The following is a 23,221-nucleotide window of genomic DNA, read 5'->3' as shown; positions in this document are numbered from 1 at the left end:
ACTCATCCATCTTATTTCTCCACCCCTTTTAAAACAAAATATTTAATTATGATTGTACTCTTTTGTAAAATGACTAAGAAGGACACATGAAAAAAATAATAATAATAAACAATGAAGCGTGTAAGCCATGGAACCATCTTCCATCATGGTCGCTGCACACCCAACAGGCCAACATCTCAATTAGCCACCTTATATGTCATCATCTACTGATTTTAATATTATCATTTTAGATCATAATAAAAGCTATGATGGTATTTTATGAGATGCTTCTCAAGTCTCAACTGGTGTACTATTAGTTTATAGTGTTGAGGAATTAAAATTGTTGGTGAGAATTGAGATATTCTGGTGAATGAGCAACTTTATTTTAATTATAATGAACATTGCAGATTTCATCAAATGAGGCATTGTCACGAGAATGTTGCAATGGGTAGCATTGCTCTTTCTTAGTTAGATAATTAGATTTAAGATTATAAATGAGATGAAAGGAAGAAAAGGAAGGGGAGGGGGAAGGGGTATTTTAGGAATAAAATGAGGTGAAATCAATAGATTTATAGTTTTTTAAATTTGGTGAGGGGTGGAGAAATAAGGTGAGTGAAAAAATATGGATAATGAGTAGGAATAGTATTACTATTTTTTTTTTGCCACTGAATTAAATGAAGTTTTTTTTTTTGGCCACTTAAATTAAATGAAGTTTTTTTTTTTTTTTTTGCCATGAAATGAAATTTACTTGTTTAAAAACCCTAAACACATTTAAAATTGACGCATCTCTCTATTTCTCAACGGTCATCATCCCGCTACCTCCAAATAAAAAACTAACGCTTCTTCCCTCTCTTCCCACCATTTCAAATTCAAACTCTGTATAGCGCTCTCTCTCTCTCTCTCTCTCTCTCGCTCAGAACAATGAGGCGCAACACAGACAGTACCAGTGAGTCTCGGTTCTTAGGGGCAATTTCCACTTCGTCGATTCGAAACCTCCTTCCCAGATCCATTTCTTCAAAGCACAGCAAGGCCATGAACACTAGAAACCCTAGTTTCAATGCGGAAAATACCCCTCCACTCAATCCTAACATCCAGACCAACCATGTTGACGACTCAGCTTTCGTAACCAAGCCGGTACCGTCCGATTGGTCCAAATCGCTGACCCAGGTTGCCAAATCGGAAACACAGAAACAAGCATCCGCCACTCTGGACTCGCCAGCGAAGGTATTTTTGTGAAATTATGTTAACTCTTCTTGTCTAATATTGGAATTTGAGCCTCAACTTACAATTTTAGTTTGTGTAATTTTGAAAATAAAGAGTGAATTAGAAATTTACTATTGAATTGATTAATTTTCAGAGTCAGATTGATCGATCGGATGGTCTGTGTGAAGTCATGGCACCTTCGGAACCACCAGTGAAGGTATTTGAAAACTTTGAGCTTATTTTCTTTTCAATTTGTTCTCATTTAAATTATGAAAGTTTGTTTTTTTATTTTTTATTTTCTTAAATTTGGTTTTGAAACTTGTATAGGTTGTGGTGAGAATTAGGCCTGCTAATGATAATGTAAACGGAGGAGATCAAATGGTCAAGAAGGTTTCTTCGGATACATTATCCGTTCGGGACCGTACATTTACATTTGATTCGGTTTTTGATTCGAAATCCGATCAGGTATGATACTTCATTAATCTATAATCATATGCAATTAAACTCTTAGAAGGTTAATGCTTTGTTTGGTTGCATAGAAACTGAAAGAAAAGAAAAGAAGTGTGAAATGTTAACTTTCAGATGTTATCTAGTTCTGAATTGAGGAGGCAATGAAAATTCAAACACTTGCACTCAACTAGGCCTCATAGTCTCATACTAACTAAGTAGCTTGAACAATATAAATAGTGAGGAATTGGCTTTTTGTTGATTTTCTTAGTTGATAAAAACATAGGACAAGTGGATTTTAATTCATGGGGTACTTTTTGGTTCCAACCAGGAAGATGTCTTTCAGATGGTTGGTGTGCCGTTGGTTAAAAATGCATTAGCCGGTTACAACACTTCGATCTTGTCATATGGACAGGTACTTCTTTCATTTCCGTTGATTAAATGTACATTCATTTCAAGTAGAACAATTGTGTATTTTTTCATGAATATCTTTTGTTGAAATCTCTTTAGAGCGGAAGTGGAAAGACGTACACGCTATGGGGTCCACCAAGCGCCATGGTTGAGGATTCCTCACCTAGTAGTTGCCAGGGCATTGCTCCTCGCATCTTCCAAATGTTGTTCTCAGAGATTCAGAAAGTATGTTCTTTTTTTTTTTTTTTCTAATTTATTTATGTTTAAGTGGAAATGAAGACAGTAGTCTCATATTGGCATCTGATCTCGAATGTTTTCTTTGGATTGTTATATACAGGAGCAAGAGAACTCTGATGGGAAACAGTTTAATTACCAGTTCCGTTGCTCTTTTCTTGAGGTATATTTGTTTTTAATTTTCATTTCCAAATTCTTGGTTCTGATATAGTAATGTGTTTTATTAATTTGTTCTTATCACAGGTATATAATGAACAAATAGGAGATTTACTTGATCCAACCCAGAGAAACCTTGAGGTGAAGAATTTCTTTATTATTTGGTTATTTCCTTGGTGTTTGTTTTTTACTTTTTTCATTCATTAGTATATATGCTTATGGTGCAAATGGGTTTTGGTTTAACTGTTCTAGATCAAGGATGATCCCAAAAATGGATTGTACGTTGAGAATCTGACTGAGGAGTATGTGACCAGCTATGAGGATGTGACACAAATTCTGATTAAGGTGGGCAATAAATTTGTTTTTTAATTGAGTATCAAGGTCAAAATATCTGTTTCTTCTAGTTTTTTGTTTTGCATACTCATCAACTTCTCCATAAGCAGGGGCTTTCAAGTAGAAAAGTTGGAGCAACTAGTACGAATTCCAAGAGCTCTAGGTCCCATATTGTTTGTACTTTCATCATCGAGTCATGGTGCAAGGTATCGTTGCATATCGAGATTTGATTGCTATTAGTTACAATTAGAAACCCTTTTTTTGGTTCTTGAATGATTATGCTTAATGATAGAGATCTACAGATGGAATATTATTTTTAAGGCCCAAAGGTGGTTTTGTGGTTATTTTTGCTTCTATCACTTACTCATAGTGCTTCATTACTTGATTCTACAGGGGACCTCATCCAAGTGTTTTGGTAGTTCAAAAACAAGCAGAATGACCTTTGTTGATCTTGCCGGTCTGGATAGAAATAAAGTTGATGACGCAGGTAGACAATGTGCTAGGGAAGGAAAATATGTAAAGAAGTCCTTGTCAAGGCTTGGGTATGATTCCACAACCTTTATATTTGATAATGATTTGATCAGATGCTTTGTTGCAGACTACTTAATAGGGTGGTATTGTTACGATATAAGAAATGCATTCCTTGTGATGATATAAGGAATGCAAGTCACTTGTATCACCTTTACATTCTTATACATTAAATTATAGTTTTGTGACCTGTTAGAGTCACACAAAAGTTTATTTTATGGAAGCAGAAAAAAGCTTGGTGTATTTCTAGAATTTGTGGATCAGTTGTCCTTCGGTGTATATCTATCTGGATGAGTTGTCCTTTTATCACTGTTGTTTGACCGATGCTGTGACTTTTTAATGATCAATGTCGTTATTTTGGTGCAGGCTTTTGGTGAATACTCTCGCAAAAGCACCTCAGTCTGGAAAAATTGAAGATGTACCATATAGGGCTTCTTGCTTAACTCATTTACTACGAGAATCAATTGGTGGCAATTCAAAACTAACAGTCATATGTGCTGTCACCCCAGATAACAAGTACTAGACTGTAGTCTCTAATTGGTTTTTATTTTATTTATATATTCAGATGCATGTATGTATGCACATATATATGCATGCATACATAAAATACATGCATTCATTTACAGATGACATTGGTTTATTCTGTGACGTGGTGGTTAAGACATGTGGTCACTGTGTTGTCATTCTTTTGAAACTGCACTTGAGAATTTTACAGTATTCTGAATCATTGGTTGTACTTTGTGGATGCAGCAATTATGGTGAGATAATGCGAACACTAAGGTTTGGAGAACGAGTGAAAACTATTAGGAATCAACCAGTAATAAATGAAATAACAGAGGATGATGTTAATGACCTGAGTGATCAAATTCGTCAGTTGAAGGTACTAAATTCTTTGGAGTTCTATCTGGAATTCTGTCTTGAAGGCTTCAGGTAGAAATTTGAGGTTTATAAAATGTGTGTTTTGCAGGAAGAACTTATAAGAGCAAAGTCTAGCGGCTCAGTTGGGAGTAAGAATGGATGCTTTCAAGGGCGAAATGTACGTGAAAGTTTGAATCAGTTACGAGTGAGCCTGAATCGCTCTTTGATTTTACCCCGGTTTGATAATGATTCCGATGAAGAGGTCAATGTGGATGAGGATGATGTGAGGGAACTACGTCAGCAGCTGGATAAGCTGAACAATTCTTGTGAAGAGAATATAAATGATGATTCTGTTCAGTTGGATGGATGTGAGAGGGACTTGATGAGTGAAGATGACTTTCATTCTTCAGAAGAAAAAGAAATTGAAGAAATTGAAGAAGTTGATCTGAAAAATTCTCAGAATGAGCTTCCTCCTAAGGACAAGTTGGAATTGGCAGATAACATTTCCCCTGCCACCTCGGAGGCTATCAATCCAGAAACTAGAAGTAGCATTTCAATCAGTTTATGCTGTCGAGCTCCAATCCTCCAAGACCCAACATTGTCAGAGTCTCCAAAAATTCAAAATGCACCAAGGAAAAGTGTCACTTTTTCATCAAGTTGTTCAGTTATTCAGAACAATGTATCAGACAATTCCAAGTTCAAGTCAGATGTATTGAGACAGTCTCTTAATCAGAGTGAGCAAATGCAATTCTCTTTGAGGTCAAGCAAGATATTTCCAGGCCCCACTGAGTCATTGGCTGCCAGCCTCCAGAGGGGCTTACAGATCATTGACCATCACCAGCAGAGCTCTGCATCAAACAATTCCTCAGTCGCCTTCTCCTTTGAGCACTTGGCACTGAAACCTAAGCCAGAAGTTGTAAAAGCTAATTCTTCGGTTCAGACATTACCCGAAACAGGACCATACATAGATGGGCCATCTGCTTCTTTCCTTTGTGCATCTTGCAAAAGAAGAGTGTATCAAGATGATACCAATGAGATCCAGGATAGCTTGAAGGCATGGGTTGTAGCAGGTGAAGCAGGGAATTCTAATGAAATGACAGAGGTGCGTAAAGCATACCTAGACTTAGAGCTCAGTTGTTCCAATTCAAATGAATTCTTCTTAATTTTTTTCTTTTAACCAGGATGGAAAAAATTTAATGCATGGAGATGCAAAGAATGTATTGGAAGAAGCTGCAAAGAGAGAGGAGCTTGAGATTCGTTGCATGGAGCAAGCTGCTAAAATTGAGCAGTTAAATCAATTGGTAATTTTTTTCTTTGGTTTTGGATCTCAATGAATTATGTCTCCTCCATAATCTGTATCTTACATTTCTGAGAATCTGAACTTTGCAGGTAGAGCAATACAAAAGTGAGAAATATAATTCAAATGCAGAAAATGGCAAAGAAATGATACCATACGAGGAGTGCAGAGATGATGGAAACAAGGTGAAACTTGTTGTTTTTTTAATAATATTAGTTTCCTCAATTCAGATGTTTGGGAGTTCTCATACATGTTCTTGGTGATTTTTGCAGCTTTGGAGGTGCAGTTCTGTTGATAACCATCAACCAGAGATTATAAAGGAGAAATGTGAAGTAAAGGAAGTTCAGAATGAGTTGGATCTTGGGTATGGGAATGTAGATTTTGATCTGAATGAGAAGGAAGCACTTCTTAAGGAAGTTCAGATGCTAAGGAGAAAGTTGCAGTCACATACTGATGCATCTCCCAACAAGTCTACTGAGAAATTGAGATCCTCTTTATTGTCACGATCCATCCAACTGCGGAAAAGTGGTGCATTTCAAGATAACAGTGAGGAGGAACTAGAGAGGGAAAGACAGAGGTGGATAGAAATGGAGAGCGATTGGATTTCCCTAACTGATGACTTGAGAATAGATCTTGAATCCAACCGCCGGCGAGCAGAGAAGGTGGAGAACGAATTGAGATTAGAGAAAAAGTGCACTGAAGAGTTGGATGATGCACTTCATAGATCCGTCCTTGGGCATGCTAGAATGGTTGAACACTATGCTGAACTACAAGAGAAGTATAATGACTTGGCTGGAAGGCACCGTGCAATCATGGAAGGGATAGCAGAAGTGAAGAGGGCAGCGGCAAAGGCAGGACGAAAAGGTCATGGATCTCGTTTTGCCAAATCCCTGGCTGCAGAGCTCTCTGTACTGAGAGTGGAAAGAGAGAGGGAGAGGGAACTTTTGAAGAAGGAGAACAAGAGTCTCAAGATTCAGCTTAGGGATACTGCAGAAGCTGTTCATGCTGCTGGAGAGCTCCTTGTTAGGCTTAGAGAAGCTGAACATGCAGCATCAGTTTCAGAGGTAACTCATATTTTACCCTTAAAAATCTCTTTCATGGTACTTTGAATATGAAGTCATAGATGGTTAAGTAGATTCTCATTCAGTTTTCCTATTACATTTAGCAGTTCTTATTCAGTAGCCTTAGTGGTTCTTTGTCACATAATTCAAGAACCAAACTTGTTCATGCAGAATGAGAATACATCTAAATATTTGGCAGTATCACTAAGAGTCTAAGACCCAGTTTCTGAACAATAAGGGCATTTTAAGTTATTGGTGCTTGAAATTTATTCTTCTGTTTTTCTGTCTTATTTATTGTATTTGTCTTCTGTTTTCCCATAAACCCAGGAGAACTTTACGAATGTGCATCAAGAGAACGAAAAGTTGAAGAAGCAAATGGAGAAGCTTAAAAGAAAGCACAAGATGGAGATGATCACCATGAAGCAGTACATGGCAGAGAGTAAACTGCCAGAGTCTGCTTTGCAACCTCTATACCGGGAGGATTCGGACATTCCACACAACACAGTAGAGGATGATCAGGCATGGAGAGCAGAATTCGGAGCGATATATCAAGAGCATTACTGACTGATCGAAGTTCAAATCAGCCAAGACGGGTTGAACCAACAATTTATCTGCATAAGACCCTACTTGGGTTCATGCCAATTCTTTTCTTAATTATTATTTCCTTGTATGCTGAAATGTTTGGTGTGAATGGTGAATGCTTATGTAAAGCATTAATACATTGTTATGGCTGAAAAAATAAATACATTAAGTTTTCTATTGTTTATGAATTATGGCTGTAGATGCTTGTTTGAGTACTTGTTTCCTGATTCAGTGTCTCTTTCTATCTTCGTTTTTTTTTGTATACCAGACTTAAACTGGAGTATCAAGCCAAATCCACTTGTGAACCGATGACCAGAGTTCATTCTAAATACCAAAACCAAAATACTTTAAAAAATATATATATCCAGCATCCAAAATAGTATTTGGACTCAAACTAATAGCCTTATGTAGCCTATTTGACTCACTTTTAGCGCAGCATAGAAATTTTTCAGCAGCATTACTCTTGTCTTTAAGAGCAAAAGGTACCATGACTGGGGATTTTTCTTCTTGGATAGTCCTAGTCGAATTTTTTAAGATTTCTGTTAATTACTTACTAGCTGAAAAGTGTAAAAGATGCCAAAATCAAAGCTATATATAGCCGATTAGACAATTGGGAGAAAATAACCCGGTCTAACCTAATGATGCTACCACTTTTGTAATAAAGACAGACTAATGCTTCAAGTAACTTGTTACAGTGCATGCTCTCAAATTTGTGAAATTCTAAGTATAACCATTCTATGTCCGTCAACTGTAATCTTCAAATATCAGATCAGTAGTTATAAACGGTAAACTAAAAAAATATGTGCTCCAGAACAAGTTATGCAAGTGCTCAAGAGTAGCTAATGGATTTCAAAATCTCAAACAGAGTTATTATGGTGTGTGAAAATAGCCAGATTATTCCTTCACAGCATGATTAATCCCAAATACAACAGAGAGAGAGAGAGAGACTTTTATGTGAAATGGACAAGGTGATTATGAAACATAGGAAAAAGTGATCATGTATGTGTTTTCAAAAGGAGCAATCCTGTTCTACCATTTATCTAAATCATCAATCAACACAAGATTCGAATAAATTAATTTTAAGGTAAACAAAACAGTTCTCGTTGGTGAAGTCAGGCTTTCATCGTACAGGAGAACCTTTTCTGTCTTCCCATCCACAAGATGTTAATGAAAATAGCCAAGAACCTGACCACCCACTTTACGTCTAACAGCCTCTTCATGATCCAAGACACCTTCTGGAGTTGTAATCACAACATAACCCCACTGCATGAAGAGAAGAGAAAAGAAGAGAACACAAAACATTATCCTTTCATGAACACATCGACCCATAAAAGAATTTTAACACCCAAATGACAGATCTTCCCAGACATTTGATAATAAAAGGGACAAATGAGAATCAAGAATTTTGACAGATCTTTAGACATCAGGAAGTTAACAAACCTGGTGTGTTGGAAGCTTACGCATTTTGTACTCTTCAATATCCTTTGCCTTGACGTCCTGCCTGTAAGTAAGAGCTCGACAATCATTAACCCTGCCCTGTAGTTGAACTGTTATCTTCCCCACTCTATGCGGATCAAATACTTGAAAATCCTTGATATAACCTGAAAGAAAACATGCCATGCTCAGGAATATTACAACAGGCAACAAATTAACAAATAGCATTTGGAGATAATATGGATTTGTTGTTCCCTCCTACAAAGAAACAGAACAAGAAGTGTAATACATTTGGTACATGGCCAAATAGTCCATTGGCTATTTATCTTTCTTCTGTATGCCCAATACAACTTCCCAATAGAGTTCCCCCTTCATCTAGCAACCACAGTGAAACTAAAATCCCTGTTTGGTTCCCAACACAGAATTATGTTCACGACATCCTAACATTAGAACAAATTCTATAAAGTTGTTTCTCACCCCCCACCAGCATGCACGAATGCAATTCTACATACCAATACAAGATATAGGAGTATGCTTATGAAAAATGTCTTTTTCTGGTGAACTTATCATCTTTAGAAAGGTAAAACTGTTTTGCAACAGCCAATTAATTTCAAACCTCTTAATCTAAGCAGAGAAATAAATATCATATACTCTAATTGAAACAACGCATGTAGACAAAAAAAATCCCATTATAAATTCCAAGTTCCGTACAATGCAAGCCCTATAATACCCACTTACCCAGTTCTAAAATCATCATTAACTTATTTCAAGCCAATATAGCTTCAAATCATATTATTATTAACGTATCTTATTCAAGCCTTCCCGGTTATGCCTTGCATCAAAATGAAGATACTATGTACGTAACTCATAAGTGGATCACAAATTGACCATTGAAATCCCATAACCCACCAATAAACCTAATGAAATCCCATGAGCCCATACCAGCTAAGTTCTTTAGATCCTTAATCACTATGTTTACCACTTTCAAGACACGCTCAACAAAATCAACATTATAGCAGCCAGATTCAGAATAAATATTAATGCAAAAAAAAAAAAAAAAGGCTCAGTTAGTAATAATCAACAAAATCCATGTCAAAAGGGAGGAGAATATAGGGTTTTACCTCGATCTTTCATGATTTTGAGGAAAGATGACATGACTGTGGAGATAGGTTGCAACTCCACCGTAGCTTTCCCCCTTCTCTCCGCATTGACTATTGCTCTCAACGCATTATTCAATATCATCCTCCCCATCTCTCTTGCAAAATGCAAACCTAATGAAAAACCCATCAGACCCAATAAAATATCTTTTATGTGTGATTTGTTAGACAATCACTAAACCCCAAAAACTTAAGCAATTAGGAATGGCCTAACAATGTATACCAAGCCAACACCCTCCCTCAAGTGAAGGCTGATCTTGAACGTGGAGGGGCAGAAAAATGTGGCAAAAGAGCAACATATAGGTATACCGTATACAACTGGCAACACTCATTAAGTTGTCTAACATTCATCTTTCTACTATTTGATAAGCAAATTCAAACAAATGCAATACACATATAGCAACAGAACACCCAACACATTAAAATTACAAATTAACCAAAACTCATACTGATAAGATAAACTTCCTCTAGCAGAAAACTGTAGCCTTAATTAGAAATTCAAAGAAATTAGAAGCGGATGAAGATAACCCATCATTCTATTTAGTTTCAGAATAACCCATCATCAGTTTCTTTATATTGCACATACCTATTGATCAAAATACAGGTCTATAAAGAAAAACCCCTAACCTCGAGCTGAGTAGATGAAGCTGATGAAGGTTCAATGCTCTTCAGCGGAGAAGCTCGAGTCTTTACGTCCTGGCGAACTTGAACGCCCTAAACAGTGAGAGAGAGAGATAGAGACAGAGAGACAGAGATGGGAGGAGGAGAAAAATAAAGAGAGATTGGGGTTTGGGAATAATGTGATAGGGATTGGGTAAAAAAAAAAAAAAAAAAGGTTAAATTACAATTGCTATATGCTTCGATGAATGAATTATATGCTTTTGCGATAAAAAAAATAATAAATTACTCTCAAATTTTGTATACATCTAAATAGAAAATTAAGTCTCAGTCTAATTTATCCGTATACGCACTCGGCAGGATGAAAAAAGCATACTATATTACAGTATATTATAGTATAATATATAATATACTATATAATATATTATATATATATTATATATTATATTAAACTATATAGTATATACAAGAATGCTCTAAAACTAACTAGTTAGTAAGTTAATACAAAGCTAACCACCATATTGGGCCCACTGCATAATGTAATCTCAAAATCTGAACCGTCTATTTTTTAGGCCATATTTCAAAGATCATCCCTGTAAAAAATCTCTAAAATCGGAAATCATTTAGTCATTTGATTATAACAACAACTATTTATATGCTTTTATCGAAAACACTGATCGTCTATTTATTTGATCTCAATTAGATGACTAAATGATTTCTGATTTAGTTGATTTTTTGTAATGATGATCTTTGAAGTATGACATAAATAATTGACGATTCGAATTATGAAATTAGTTATGTGGTGGTCCCAAAAGTATGGTTAATTTCATATTAACTTGCTAACTAGTTAGTTTTAGAGCACTCTTCATAATATATATATTATATACTATATATAATACTATCTGTGGTATCTGTGGACAGTGGTCGATATCAATAACAACATTGATATTTCTTTATTTTGGAGTCTCGATATTTTTCTCACAGCCGATATTTTAAACCTTGCATAAACATCACCTTGCACCTTGTAAATTAACAAATAAGTAGGGAATAGGGATTAGGGATTAGGGGTTTGAACTTAGGACTTCCTACAACCTGAGTTTTGATACCATGTTAGACAACCATTGAACCCCAAACGCTTAGACTGTTCAGAATTAAAGCCAACATGATTATGAGCTCCCATTTGATACCCTCAAGGGGGGAGCCAATATTGTTTGTTAAGGTGGGCTAAACCTTCAAGCAAAACATTTCTTCTCAGTGAAAAAGCTCTGCAGAAATATCAATAGAATCTCGTTTCTTTTTTTTTTTTTTGACATTTCTCAAATGTACAAAACCTGTTCAAAAACTTCTATTACTCATTTTTACATCCTCAATTACAATGGAGGCTCCTGCTTCTCCAAGTACATCAACTGCCACAATTTCCTCACAATTACATCTAAAACTCAAGTATGTGCCTAATTTTCCATCCAGTCTAAACTCTAAAGAAAAATCTGTAATAAAAAGTATATGCCTGAAAGCAAAAAACAAGTTAAACAACCAAATCCTTATAGGCTTATATCTGGGGAAACAAAAAACACGAACCAGCAAGCTCATGGGTGAAGCATAAAGGAGCTAAACTACTAAGCGCAACACAAATCGGAGCCACTACAAGAACTTGGAAACGAGAATATAAATAAGATAAACAGGAAACTCGTATATAAAGGGAAGGAAATACCTGCGGGAGGGAGTGAGAGTTTGAGTCTCTAAGAAACCGAACAAGTTCTTCGGAACAATTGAAGGAGGAGGGGGAGGCGAATGAAGAGTGAAATCTTTTTCAGTGGGCTGGGCTGGGCTGTTAATATTGGGCCATAGAACCTACGGGACTTATTTTTTTTCTTTTTCAATCTACAGAAGGGTATTTGAACTTGGGCTTTTACAATCATAACTTGCTGGGCTAATGAAGACTTATTGCAGGACAAAGTGAAAATCATTCTTAGTCAATTATTCCCAAGGAATTAAATTTGAAATTTTGAGGGAAATTTTGATGAAATTTTGAAGATTTTTAAATTTCGACAAAAATTAGACGGAAACGACAAAAATTGCTATCAAAATACGAAAATTTTTAATAAAACTTTACTGTATGTTTATTTAACATATTATCTACAAAATTGATAAAAAACATTGAAGAAATCAAATTATATAGTAGGTTTCATATGATATAAGGTGAATATAATGCGCGCTGGAGCAAATATTGTTAAATAAAATTAGTATATTCTTTATACTGTATAATTTAATTATACACTAAAATCTAAACTCTAATACTCTTTATATTCTATAATTTATACATTAAACCTTATATACTCTATATTCTTTAGGATATTAGGTTTTAGGCCCTTTATGATAAGTTTAATTATTTTTTTATATATAAATGTATTAGAGTTTAAGGTTTAAAATAAGTAAACGAAATCCAAACCTTTTTTTTTTCTTTTCAATTGCCCAAAGGCCCCAAACCACCCCTCCTTTTTTCTCTTTTTTTTTTCTTTACTTTTTTTCCCCGTGCCTCTCTCTTAAGTTTTTTTTTTAATCTTTCCTTCCTTTTTTCCCGTGCCTCTCATCTAACCAAACTTTGTCTTCACTGAGTATAGCAACTCAAATTTTGGCTTATGGTAATTTTGTTACTTAAATTTTTCAAACTTGTTTAAGGTTTATTTAAAGAAATTAGAAATTTCTTTAAGTTTATTTAACTAAATTAGACCTTTGGTTGTGGTTTTAAAGCTTAGTTGTGTGGAAATGAATTTTAGAAAATGAAAATTCAAGAATTTGGTGATTATTATTATTTTTAGAATTAAATTATGAGAGTAGGATTTTTCATAATTTTTTTTGAAAGCAATTTGATTATTTTGAGGTCATAGGAAATTAGTACTCATCACTACGAGTTCGTAGAATTTTTCGGTGAATTATTTGGAGTCTCGAGCTATTTTTGATGAATTTCTGATGTTGGAGAAAATAGAAAATAGGAAAATTTCAATAAATTTCGGTAAATTTCGCCGAAATTTTGAAAAATTTCAAAAATTTCAGCGAAATCTTCACGAAAAATTATCAAACATGTGTTTCGATTTCGGATCCCTAAAAAAACAAAATTTTCGGCAAAATTTCACCGAAAATTTCAAAATTTAATACCTTGATTATTCCCAAAAAGATGTTACAACTTGCAACTTGCAAGACTTGTGGAATCTTAGATATCGCCTAAATATTATGGAGTTTTTGTCTAATTTGAAAGTAACTTAAAACTAAGGGCTTATTTATACTGATACCACCTGAAAGATGGATTTTTTGTTTTTTTCATTTTGCCCCTGAAATTTAAGATATCAATTTATCACCCGAACTTCAAACATTATTGCAAAATGTCATATTCCATTAATTATGTCAAGTCCTCCATCAATTCTTTGGGCATTTCGTCATTTTCTCCATGTTATCATTGCTTGGTAACCTTAATTCGTCACATAGAGGGTATTATTTAATTGAATTTTTGTTTTTTAAAATTTTTAAAATTTTTGTTTTAAAACAACTTTTTATTAATTTTTCTCCATAAAAATATCAAATACCCAAAGAAAAGTACACATAGGCGCCACATCACCTTTTCTATTATCTAACTGATGAATTTGACGGAACATGGCATTTTGCAATAATGTTTTGAGTTCAGGTGGTAAAGTAATACATTATACATTTAAGGGGGCAAAATAAAAAAAGTATATCTTTCAAGTAACATTGGTGTAAATAAGCCTAAAACTAATATAATTGTTAAAGCCATTTATTTGGTTAATTTATTTAATTGAAATATATAATTATGACATTGGAATAAGCAAAAATCAACTTAATTTGGAAGTAACTTTTTTTATAAGGAGGTTAAAACAGTTAGAGAAAAAAAAACAATTAGTTGTTACTCAAATGGTATTCCTCTCAACTTTATTGTAAGAGATTCCAAGTTTGAACCCCTTTCATATAGAAATATTTTTGCTTAATTCATTTGTTTTCTTTTATTTGTGAGGAGAGATCGAACTTGGATGCATGATGGCAATTATACAACCCTTCCAACTAGACTACCCAAACAACTACTCTTTAATCATTTGTTGATTAATTGTTAATTAATATTTCAATTCTATTTATGGTTTACACTGTTCTCAAATATTTAAGGCCAAGGTGACTAACGATGTTGTGTATGGTTAGCAGCCCAAAGAGATTTGCACTACTTGACATTTAGCTCAAAATATGGCAGCCCAATGCTTAGGAGGAGAGAACTGGGTGATCATGCTTCGAAAGCTACTTGGTTCATTGAGAAGACATTTTACTTCATATTTCCTGTGAGACAAATTTGTAAAAAATAGATGTTTAGACATTACTTATTCACAAAACTTTTGTGTTGTCCATGTCTCACTTTGAAGTTTCATGTTACATTTTAATTTTTTTTTAAGTAGTCGAAAAAATAACCTCAAATCCTATTTTTACCTATTCTCCTACAATGAAATTCAAACATATATACCTTTTTCAACCAAAAAACAAGGTTTAATTCATTCCAATATCTCAATATATATATATATATATACATACATATTTCTTTGTATGATAAAAAATCGAATGAAACCCAAAAGTCATTATTAATGCAATTCGAGTATATATCGTAAACACTCATGCAGAACTGATAACTCGTTGTAATCATACATAATATGTCTTTTTTTTTTTGTTGATTTTTGAATAAGAACCTAAAAAATGAATGGTTCAGATTATGAAATTACATTGTGTAGTAAGCCAACAAGGATTGTTAGTGTTGATGTAATCTTATTAATCGGTTAGCTCTAGAGCGCTTTGTGTGTGTGTATATATATATACATACCTCTTCCATTAAGGGATCCCTCATTTAAAGGTAAATAAGTTGTATGGTCTACTCCATATTGTATTTTAATGATCGGAATCGTCTACATTTTAGGTCATCATTGAAGGATCATCCTTGTACAAAATTAGCTAAATTGGAAATCATGTATTTGTTTGATTAAATGGTCATCATTTCAGATGTTTATTGAAAAAAATTTGTTCGTTTATTTATTTAATCAAAGTTAGATAGTTTTATAATTTCTAATTTGTCTAATTTTTTGCAAGCATAATATTTGAATAGAGACTTAAAAAATAAATTGTTCAGATCGTTGAAATACTATATAAAGTGACCCCATGAGGCATCCCTTAAATATAATTATTTGAGGGATCCCTCAATGGAATATATAGGTCTTTTTAAACTTTACCTATTTGAATTTTGGGCTCGTTTTCACTTCACCTCTTAAATTAAATATTTAGTCACTTTCCACCATAATTTATAATTTTTTCTATTGTCAAACCTCGAGGATTTTTCGCCACACTTTCCACTAAAACGAGCACGTGCGTTACACGTGACCTCCTTTTTAAGGCGTTTTAATTTTGGTTATTTTAGACCTAAAAGAAATACCAAATGATTTTGTGTGTGGTATTTTTAGGTTTTTTTCTTAGGTTTCTTGTCCATTTAAAAAGGGCCTAAATGGCCCCTTAATCCTATTTGATATTTCGTTTAGGCCTAAAACCAAAAACCCCTTAAAAATAGGTCACGTGCGACATATGTGCTCATAAGTGTGACGAAAAATCATCAAGGTCTAACATTACAAAAAATTATAAAATGAGGTGGTGAATTGACTCAATTTATAATTTAAGTGATGAAGTGAAAATGAGGCCAAAATCCAGGTGGGTAAAATGTGAAAAAATTATATATAAATGAGTTTTTTTTTAAAGTCCAATTGAAAAAATAAGCCTGATAACCCAGCCCACGCGCTATAGTGCGCTCCCATCTCGGTCCAATTTGATGAAATGCGCGCTGCGCGATATAGAACTGACCGAGCGCTCTGAACTATTCACCAAGTGCTCATCAATTATTGCCGTTGTGCAACAGTAGCTATTTGAACTACATAAAAATAATACTTATAGATATAACTTATGTCTTTTCTTACATAAACATGTCAAAAATTAAAGAAACTAACATAAAACACAAAATTAAAGCTTATGGAGTCACATCCACCTTGTTAAAATGTAAAAATGATTGTTACTAATTGTCATTGTCGAACAATGGCAATTTGCCTAGTTTCAAAAAAAAAAAAAAAAACATGTCGAGCGCTTAGTAGGGTGTCAACTGCTCGGCACAAAAAATACGGAGAAAATTATAATGTAGGTTTTTTTGTCAAAAAGCAGATTTATTTGTCATTGTAACTTTTTATGTGAGTTTAGTTATCATTAAGGGCTGTAAAATAAACTTTAAAATAATTTACTCTATAGAAATCCACATGTCCCTTCTATTGAGGGATCCTTCATTTAATTTATATAAGAGATCTCTAGTGGGCCTACTTCACATTGTAATTCGACGATTGAAGCTATCTAATTTTAAGTCTATATTAAATAATCAACTTTACAAAAATTTAGATAAATCGGAAATCATTTAACCATTCGATTAATTAATCATCATTTCAAGTGTTTGTCAAAATATTATATTTGTCTATTTATTTAATTAAAATTTGATATTTTAATGATTTTTTCTTTGTCTAATTTTTTGTATAAATAACCTTTAAATAGAGACATAGCTCGGATCACCGAAATATAATATGAGATTGGCCCTGAAAGAGATTCTTTATTTAGCCTTGACATAGATGTCTTAGGACCCATTATCCCAACGCGAAACCAAACACGGCCTTACATAAACGTCGTTATTTACTTATTTAGTAGAATATGAACCACCACGACGTCGTTTTCAGCGTCCGGAAAATATCTCAAAACATAAAAAATGAAATACGGAAGACACTGTCTCAGTTTTGGGTTTGAGTTTTCTTCTTAAAGCTCGATAGAGATAGAATAGAAAGAGTAATATTAGCCATGGCGGCAACTTCGTTGGATTCTCCGAATACTGACACGGGCACGGACACTGACCCCGAGCTCGATACCAGTCCAAACCCTAACCCTAATCCTAATTCGCCAAACGCGTTATTCCCTGCTTCCTCCAATGGTCCTGCTGTCTGCCTTCTCAGGTTCGCGGGAGACTCCGCCGGCGGGGCATTCATGGGCTCCATCTTTGGCTACGGTCCTCTCTCTCTCTTCCTCTCCCTCTCCCTCCCTCAATATATATATATATATGTGTGTGTGTGTGTGTGTGTGATGTTTTAAATTGCTAAATTGTGGTGTTTAATTCGAGTGATGCTGATATGGGATTGGAATGTTTGATAAAACATGATTTTTAATTTTGTGGGATTTGGGACAATTGGGTTACTGTTCTCTCTGTGAATAATGAATGTCTTGGAGTATTTGGTGGGTTTTGTTCAATATTGCTAATTGTTAAGGTATGTTGTTAGTGTTGAGATGTGAAAGTTGTGGTTTTAGGTAAGAATTGGGTTAAGTTAAAGTATTAGGAGTGTAATTTGCACATTTCCTGATGGAATTGATAAGATAGTAAAGCTATAAATTGAGGTTAAGTTGAGATTTCAAGAGTTGGAAATTGCGTGGCATAAGCTTATAGATGGAGTTGGAGCAGGTTACATGACTGGTTTTCACCTATGCTTTATTAATTTTCTACTGCCAAATATTAAGGCTTCAAGGCCTTTTGAATGGGGCATTGTGAACTTTATATTACTTCTATTTGCTTGGTTACATGTTATACTCATTGCACGCACACACCAATCTGCTAGAAGTTTTTTATCAGAGACAATTTTGATTGTCCCTGTAGTTATTAAGGTTTATTCAGCTATCACTCTATCATGTTTAGATAATGCCCTTCATTTATGTGTGACCATGTGCACATGATGAGGGAACCACGCTATTCAAACTTGACTTGATATTGGGTTACTCAGTTTGGCTTGAAATTATATACTTGTTAAAGCAAGAGATTTGAGATTGGGTTGACAAGTTTAGCAGTGACTCAAAAGATGAACAAAGCCTGCTTAAGCAATCTGCTACTCAACTCAACCCAATTTGTATTGTTTATGTGTACGCAATTACGCATATCAATCAGACTTTGAGAATTGTTTACTTTACCTTGTATTTCAGGTGCTGGGTTGGTTAAGAAAAAAGGCTTTAAAGGATCCTTTGCAGAGGCAGGATCTTCTGCCAAGGTATGAGAAATCCTATTTTAAATGATAGTTTGACTATCTGACTGGAATTAGTTCAGTTTTCTTATTTACAGCATACATGGTATGTTTCTTTGTTTTCAGTTATGAAGGTTCCTTTTTTTTTTTTATCTTCCTTTTCAGACATTTGCAGTTTTGTCTGGAGTGCACAGTTTGGTTGTCTGCATGTTGAAGAGGCTGCGAGGAAAGGATGATGGTATAGAAACTTGAAACTTGAATGTTGAACTGGTACTTTCACATTGTTCATTCATTTATATTATGATCATGCTTTCTTCCTGTGCAGTTATTAATGCAGGTGTAGCTGGATGTTGCACTGGTCTTGCTCTTAGTTTTCCAGGTATCCATCATCTTATTCAATGCATTAAATTAACAACTGGACTAATCTCCACTTTTTGATTTTATACTACTGATTACTGCCGTTGCGCTTCCTTGGTGCTGCCCTTTCCCAAAAACTCTTCTTCCACCCTTGAAAGGAAATATACACCACCATAGTCTTTACATATGGTCCTATGTATTCAGCACAGATTGTGTCATCTGTTTTCAACCCATGCATGCATGTACATGCTTGCCTATATTGATGTGTATGATTCCCATTTCATGTTGTATTAAACAATTGATAAAGATATGCTACCTTTGGAACCATTCTTCTGTCTCATATCATGGACACAGTGCATTGGTGTTCAGAGTACGTTTATATTTTGAATGAGTTTTAAATCACATGTATTGACTTTGATTGAGGATATCTGGCCACGTATCATCTTAATTAATCCGATAGTTTACAAATGCGTAAATGACACATATTTGACTTTGTTACTAAAACAAATATCGTTCATATCTACAGAAATCCTACTTGTGTTGTTCTTATTCATTTTTGGGCTTGTCACCAACATGCATGCCTTTTGCTGCACTTATCAATTATGGCAGTTTCCATATGTCTGTGTAACTTTTTGAACACACTTAATTTTCGCTTGGGAAGTTCTTAGGTCTGGACGCACATAAACTTATACATTATTTGATTCTAATTTTGCAGGTGCACCTCAGGCTCTTCTACAGAGCTGCCTCACCTTTGGGGCATTTTCATTCATTCTTGAAGGCCTTAATAAGCAGCAGCCAGCTTTGGCACAACCATTTTTGGTGAGAAAGAAAAGTGAGGAACATCCTTCCTTGGTGCTCCCCCTTCAACTTTCACTTCCAGGTGAACTAAAAGCGGGCTTCTCCTCTTTTTGCAAGTCCTTGAAGAATCACAACAAGGGTACCCCTCGCACAGCCTAATTTTGTTTCATCACTATCTGTCAGGATGACAATGAACAAGCTAATTACTATTTCAATTATTTAGTCATCTGCCTACAAGTACCCTCTCCTGCTTACTTGTTTACAAAATCAATTTTTTTTCTTTCTAAAGTTATTGATTCCGTTCATTGGTACGTGTGGTCCCATCCTTGGTCAATTTCACCTGCCAGGAGGGAAACTCAGAAAGAGTTCTGGCATAAATAGATGGTGAATTGAATAATTATAGGCTACGTCCAATTAAATATTAAATTACTCGTGCATGGTACAAATTTGTGTTCTTTAGGAGTTAATAAGATTATAAGAATGCCTTGGATATTTTTCAGCAATTTGATCAGGCGCTTATGCTGTCCATCGGATTTGTTGTTTATTTTCAATCTACAAGTCTGTAAAGATGACATTTATAATCCACTATTTGCAGGATCATCTATCCAAGCGACACTCTTTCTGTCTCATGAAAAGTGTGAAAAAGAAAGAGAAACAGAATGCCTCACTTAACAATGGGGGTTCCACTTCTTTTAGGTTCAATGTGGGATCAGGTCTAAATTAGAGGGACAAAAGTAGAATTTAGTCTAATAATTATCATAACTGAAGGAAAATCTGAAATCTAAAAAAGGTTGGGTTTGGAAGCTGAGCCCTTGACAAGCATTTTGGACCCCTCAAAGGCTCAAAATGTGTTTAATATGGTTGGGCTTTCAACTTCGAAAATGGGGATCTCCCATTCCACTTTGATTTGTATACTATCGTAAAAGTGTCACCAATAAATATCGGTGGTAAACCCGTAAAAGAAATAAGAGAATCAAAGAGTTACCATATCAAAACAAATTACGTAGGAATGATTTTCTTATAATAAATTAAAGGAAAATGCTGAATTTAATGTTTATGTAGGAAGGACTAAAGAAGATGATAGATTCTTACCAAAAAATAAAGATCATAGATTATGATTTTCTCGAGGCTAATAGGTTAAGGATTTAATATAGTTAGCCCAAAATACTACCCGGTAATTTTTAGGTAACCATGTAATAATAAAATTGGATTCACGGATCATATGGTTAATCATGTGTTCCAAAAATCATGTATTTCAATGGCAAGTTTAAAAGCAGGGATATTGATTTTTTTTTTTTTGGGTAAAGAGAAAGGGATATTGATTTTGATAATTAATAAAGTTATATTGTTGGATCAAAAACCATAAAGAATAGAGGAGATAAAAAACTATAGGATATGTTGCAGAAATGGAAGGAGATCTTCTAAAGCTCTTATGTATATGACTCCGAAACCCATCACTAACTCTATAAATACCATGTACACCTCCCTCAAATCCATTGGAAACCCTAAAGCCCATCTTCTTTTCTCTTTCAGAAAACCCTAATTAATTTCCTACTTCATAGAAACCTAGCACGTAGCCACGTACTGTCTTTGGTCGCGAGGTGTTGGAAAGTTATTTACAAATTACAATGCTGTCACGTTCTTACATGGTCAGACTAATTACTACAATCTCCAATCCTTCATTTTTTATTTATTAATTAGTTATACATATGTGCATAGTTTTCAATTCTTTATTATACATCCTCGATGCATTCTCTTTCAATTCTTTATTTCTTCAATAATATTTTCTCCTTCTTGGTCATGTTAATTTATTATTGTGGATATTATATATGTGTTTACAGACTTGTGGATTGAAAATAGACACCAAATCTGAAGGATGGCATAAGTGCCTGACCAAAATGCTGAAAAATATCCAAGGTAATATTCTCAAGTTTCTAAAGATCGAACACAATGTTTACCACGCATGCATGCATGTTCTTTCTTTGTCTCTTTTTTCTTTTCGGGCTCATTCGTTATGCTAGACCGGATAAATTGGATCGTATTTTAATGTACGAAATATTTTAAAGCTCTTTACTAATGAGACTTAATAGTTATTTAAGTTTTTAAATTTATGTCTCAATAAATACAATTTTAGTCCGATATAACAACATACAAAACAAATTTGAACGAGTTTTAAAAAAATATCAAATCTAGCAAAAGCTTATCCCTTTCTAGGAAAATAGTAGTTATTGTCAAACTTTTAATTGAAGTCTTTGTGTTTGAATTATTCAGGATCATCTTATAGTGTAGATGCAGAAGGAGGCATGGCATATGTTTCTGGAAAAGTAAACCCAAACAAGTTACTGAAAAGGCTAATGAAGGCTGGGAAAGAAGCCGAAATCTGTTGGGTCATGACTGGAGATCAATATACATATGGCAATGAGAATGGGTATTATGAAGACCAAAGTTATGATGGTGGTCCTTACCATAGGGGATCAGACCCTAATTATAATATGGATGGTTATTATGGGCATTATAGATACTATTCATATGGCTACCATGAACCTCCTATGACCCATTACTATCCCCTGCAGGCACCCTATACATATTATCATTGAATTAGATCGATGATGAATTAATAAATATTCATCCACTGTGGAACAATTTTGAATTTTGAGTCAGGGCTGACAAGAAGACCTTAATTATATACTAATATGTTTTACTCATGGCTTTTTTTTTTTTTTTTTTGGTTTGGGCTATGTATGTGTGAGACAGACAGAAAGATAGGGGATGATGGATTATAAACATCTTGATCAAGTAGAATTTCTTCTTGTTAAATTGTCTTTTCCTTATTGTTATTTGATTCATTATTGGCGGTGTCACTCAAGCCTAATACGTGAAAAATTCATGTTTTGTGACATGGGAGCACATGTGCATGTGGGCCTACTATGTGAATAGCCTGTTCTATACTATGTAATCTAGACATCTATTCCAAAATTAATTGGCAATGGAAGGAGTAGCTCAAACCCTTATAAGTCACTATGCAAAGCCTCACATTTACGATGTAGGATCTTTTTCTCAACAGAAATTCAATATTAATGTCAATTGAGCATTAAGTTGTATCCTAGCTATCTTGCCATTTGATCCTTCAATGAGCTTTATATGCATGTGTTTTACAGGTGAAATACTCCTGCATGTTCTTTTGTAAAGATGGTAGTGTTATCTCATATATTATTCGCATAATCATAAAAATTATGCCAATTAAGTTTTTGTTTATTCTCAGCACTAACCACTCACTATCAGCCTGGGCTAACCATGGATTCAAAAAAATCTTAAACCACCATGTTTGAGCTATGCAAATCGATCCACAATGTTTGAGAATGCAAAGAGCAGCTGATCAAATTGAGTGCATATACCAATGATGACTCTATCAGCAAATCGGCGGTCTGCCATAAAATTCAAACTATATATATATACGTATTTCTAACTAAAAATTAAGATTTACTTCTTTCCAATAACTCAAATTATATATAGTTATCTTTCTTGCTGTCCCCAAAAAACAGATTATCTTTCTTGTTACACTCATAATATATCTAATGGGTTTTTAAATTGCTAAAAGTTACTAAGGAAGCTCAGAAATCAATCAGGCCCAAATATGTCACTAATGAAGTT

At 34.4% G+C, this 23,221-nt stretch overlaps 4 protein-coding genes across 5 annotated transcripts; 3 read left to right on the top strand and 1 right to left on the bottom strand.

Moving 5' to 3' along the window:
* Positions 1–900: 900 nt before the first annotated feature.
* LOC147298421 (kinesin-like protein) lies at positions 901–7,176 on the top strand. The gene is made up of 17 exons (XM_086252429.1): positions 901–1,203; positions 1,337–1,399; positions 1,510–1,647; positions 1,961–2,044; positions 2,140–2,265; positions 2,378–2,437; positions 2,518–2,571; positions 2,683–2,775; positions 2,874–2,969; positions 3,157–3,305; positions 3,658–3,807; positions 4,042–4,171; positions 4,259–5,251; positions 5,331–5,450; positions 5,539–5,631; positions 5,719–6,510; positions 6,835–7,176. The coding sequence occupies exons 1-17, from the start codon at positions 901–903 to the stop codon at positions 7,069–7,071; spliced, it is 3,681 nt and encodes a 1,226-aa protein (XP_086108555.1). The 3' UTR covers positions 7,072–7,176.
* Positions 7,177–8,037: 861 nt separating this feature from the next.
* LOC147298420 (small ribosomal subunit protein uS8my-like) lies at positions 8,038–12,061 on the bottom strand. 2 transcript variants are annotated; one of them, XM_086228860.1, is made up of 5 exons: positions 12,010–12,060; positions 10,308–10,394; positions 9,645–9,794; positions 8,530–8,690; positions 8,038–8,352 (listed from the first exon to the last, which is right to left on the bottom strand). In XM_086228860.1, the coding sequence occupies exons 3-5, from the start codon at positions 9,772–9,774 to the stop codon at positions 8,254–8,256; spliced, it is 390 nt and encodes a 129-aa protein (XP_086084986.1). In that variant the 5' UTR covers positions 9,775–9,794; positions 10,308–10,394; positions 12,010–12,060; the 3' UTR covers positions 8,038–8,253. The 2 variants fall into 2 exon arrangements, with proteins under 2 accessions (XP_086084986.1, XP_086084987.1); XM_086228861.1 differs by lacking the exon at positions 10,308–10,394 and having other exon boundaries at positions 12,010–12,061.
* Positions 12,062–17,134: 5,073 nt separating this feature from the next.
* On the top strand, positions 17,135–19,807 carry LOC147298419 (Mitochondrial import inner membrane translocase subunit Tim17/Tim22/Tim23 family protein). The gene is made up of 5 exons (XM_086252184.1): positions 17,135–17,418; positions 18,378–18,442; positions 18,581–18,653; positions 18,741–18,794; positions 19,488–19,807. Exons 1-5 carry the CDS (start codon positions 17,214–17,216, stop codon positions 19,727–19,729), a joined length of 639 nt encoding a protein of 212 aa, XP_086108310.1. The 5' UTR covers positions 17,135–17,213; the 3' UTR covers positions 19,730–19,807.
* A 1,391-nt stretch (positions 19,808–21,198) lies between these two features.
* LOC147298418 (uncharacterized) lies at positions 21,199–22,167 on the top strand. Its single transcript, XM_086241486.1, has 3 exons — positions 21,199–21,219; positions 21,412–21,487; positions 21,842–22,167. Exons 1-3 carry the CDS (start codon positions 21,199–21,201, stop codon positions 22,165–22,167), a joined length of 423 nt encoding a protein of 140 aa, XP_086097612.1.
* The last annotated feature ends 1,054 nt before the right edge of the window (positions 22,168–23,221 follow it).

The sequence above is a fragment of the Dryas octopetala genome, chromosome 1 (genome assembly GCF_963921425.1).
Source record: "Dryas octopetala chromosome 1, drDryOcto1.1, whole genome shotgun sequence".
Classification (NCBI taxonomy): domain Eukaryota; kingdom Viridiplantae; phylum Streptophyta; class Magnoliopsida; order Rosales; family Rosaceae; genus Dryas; species Dryas octopetala.
Note: the sequence above shows the minus strand (reverse complement) of the source record. Positions and strands in the feature narration are given on the sequence as shown.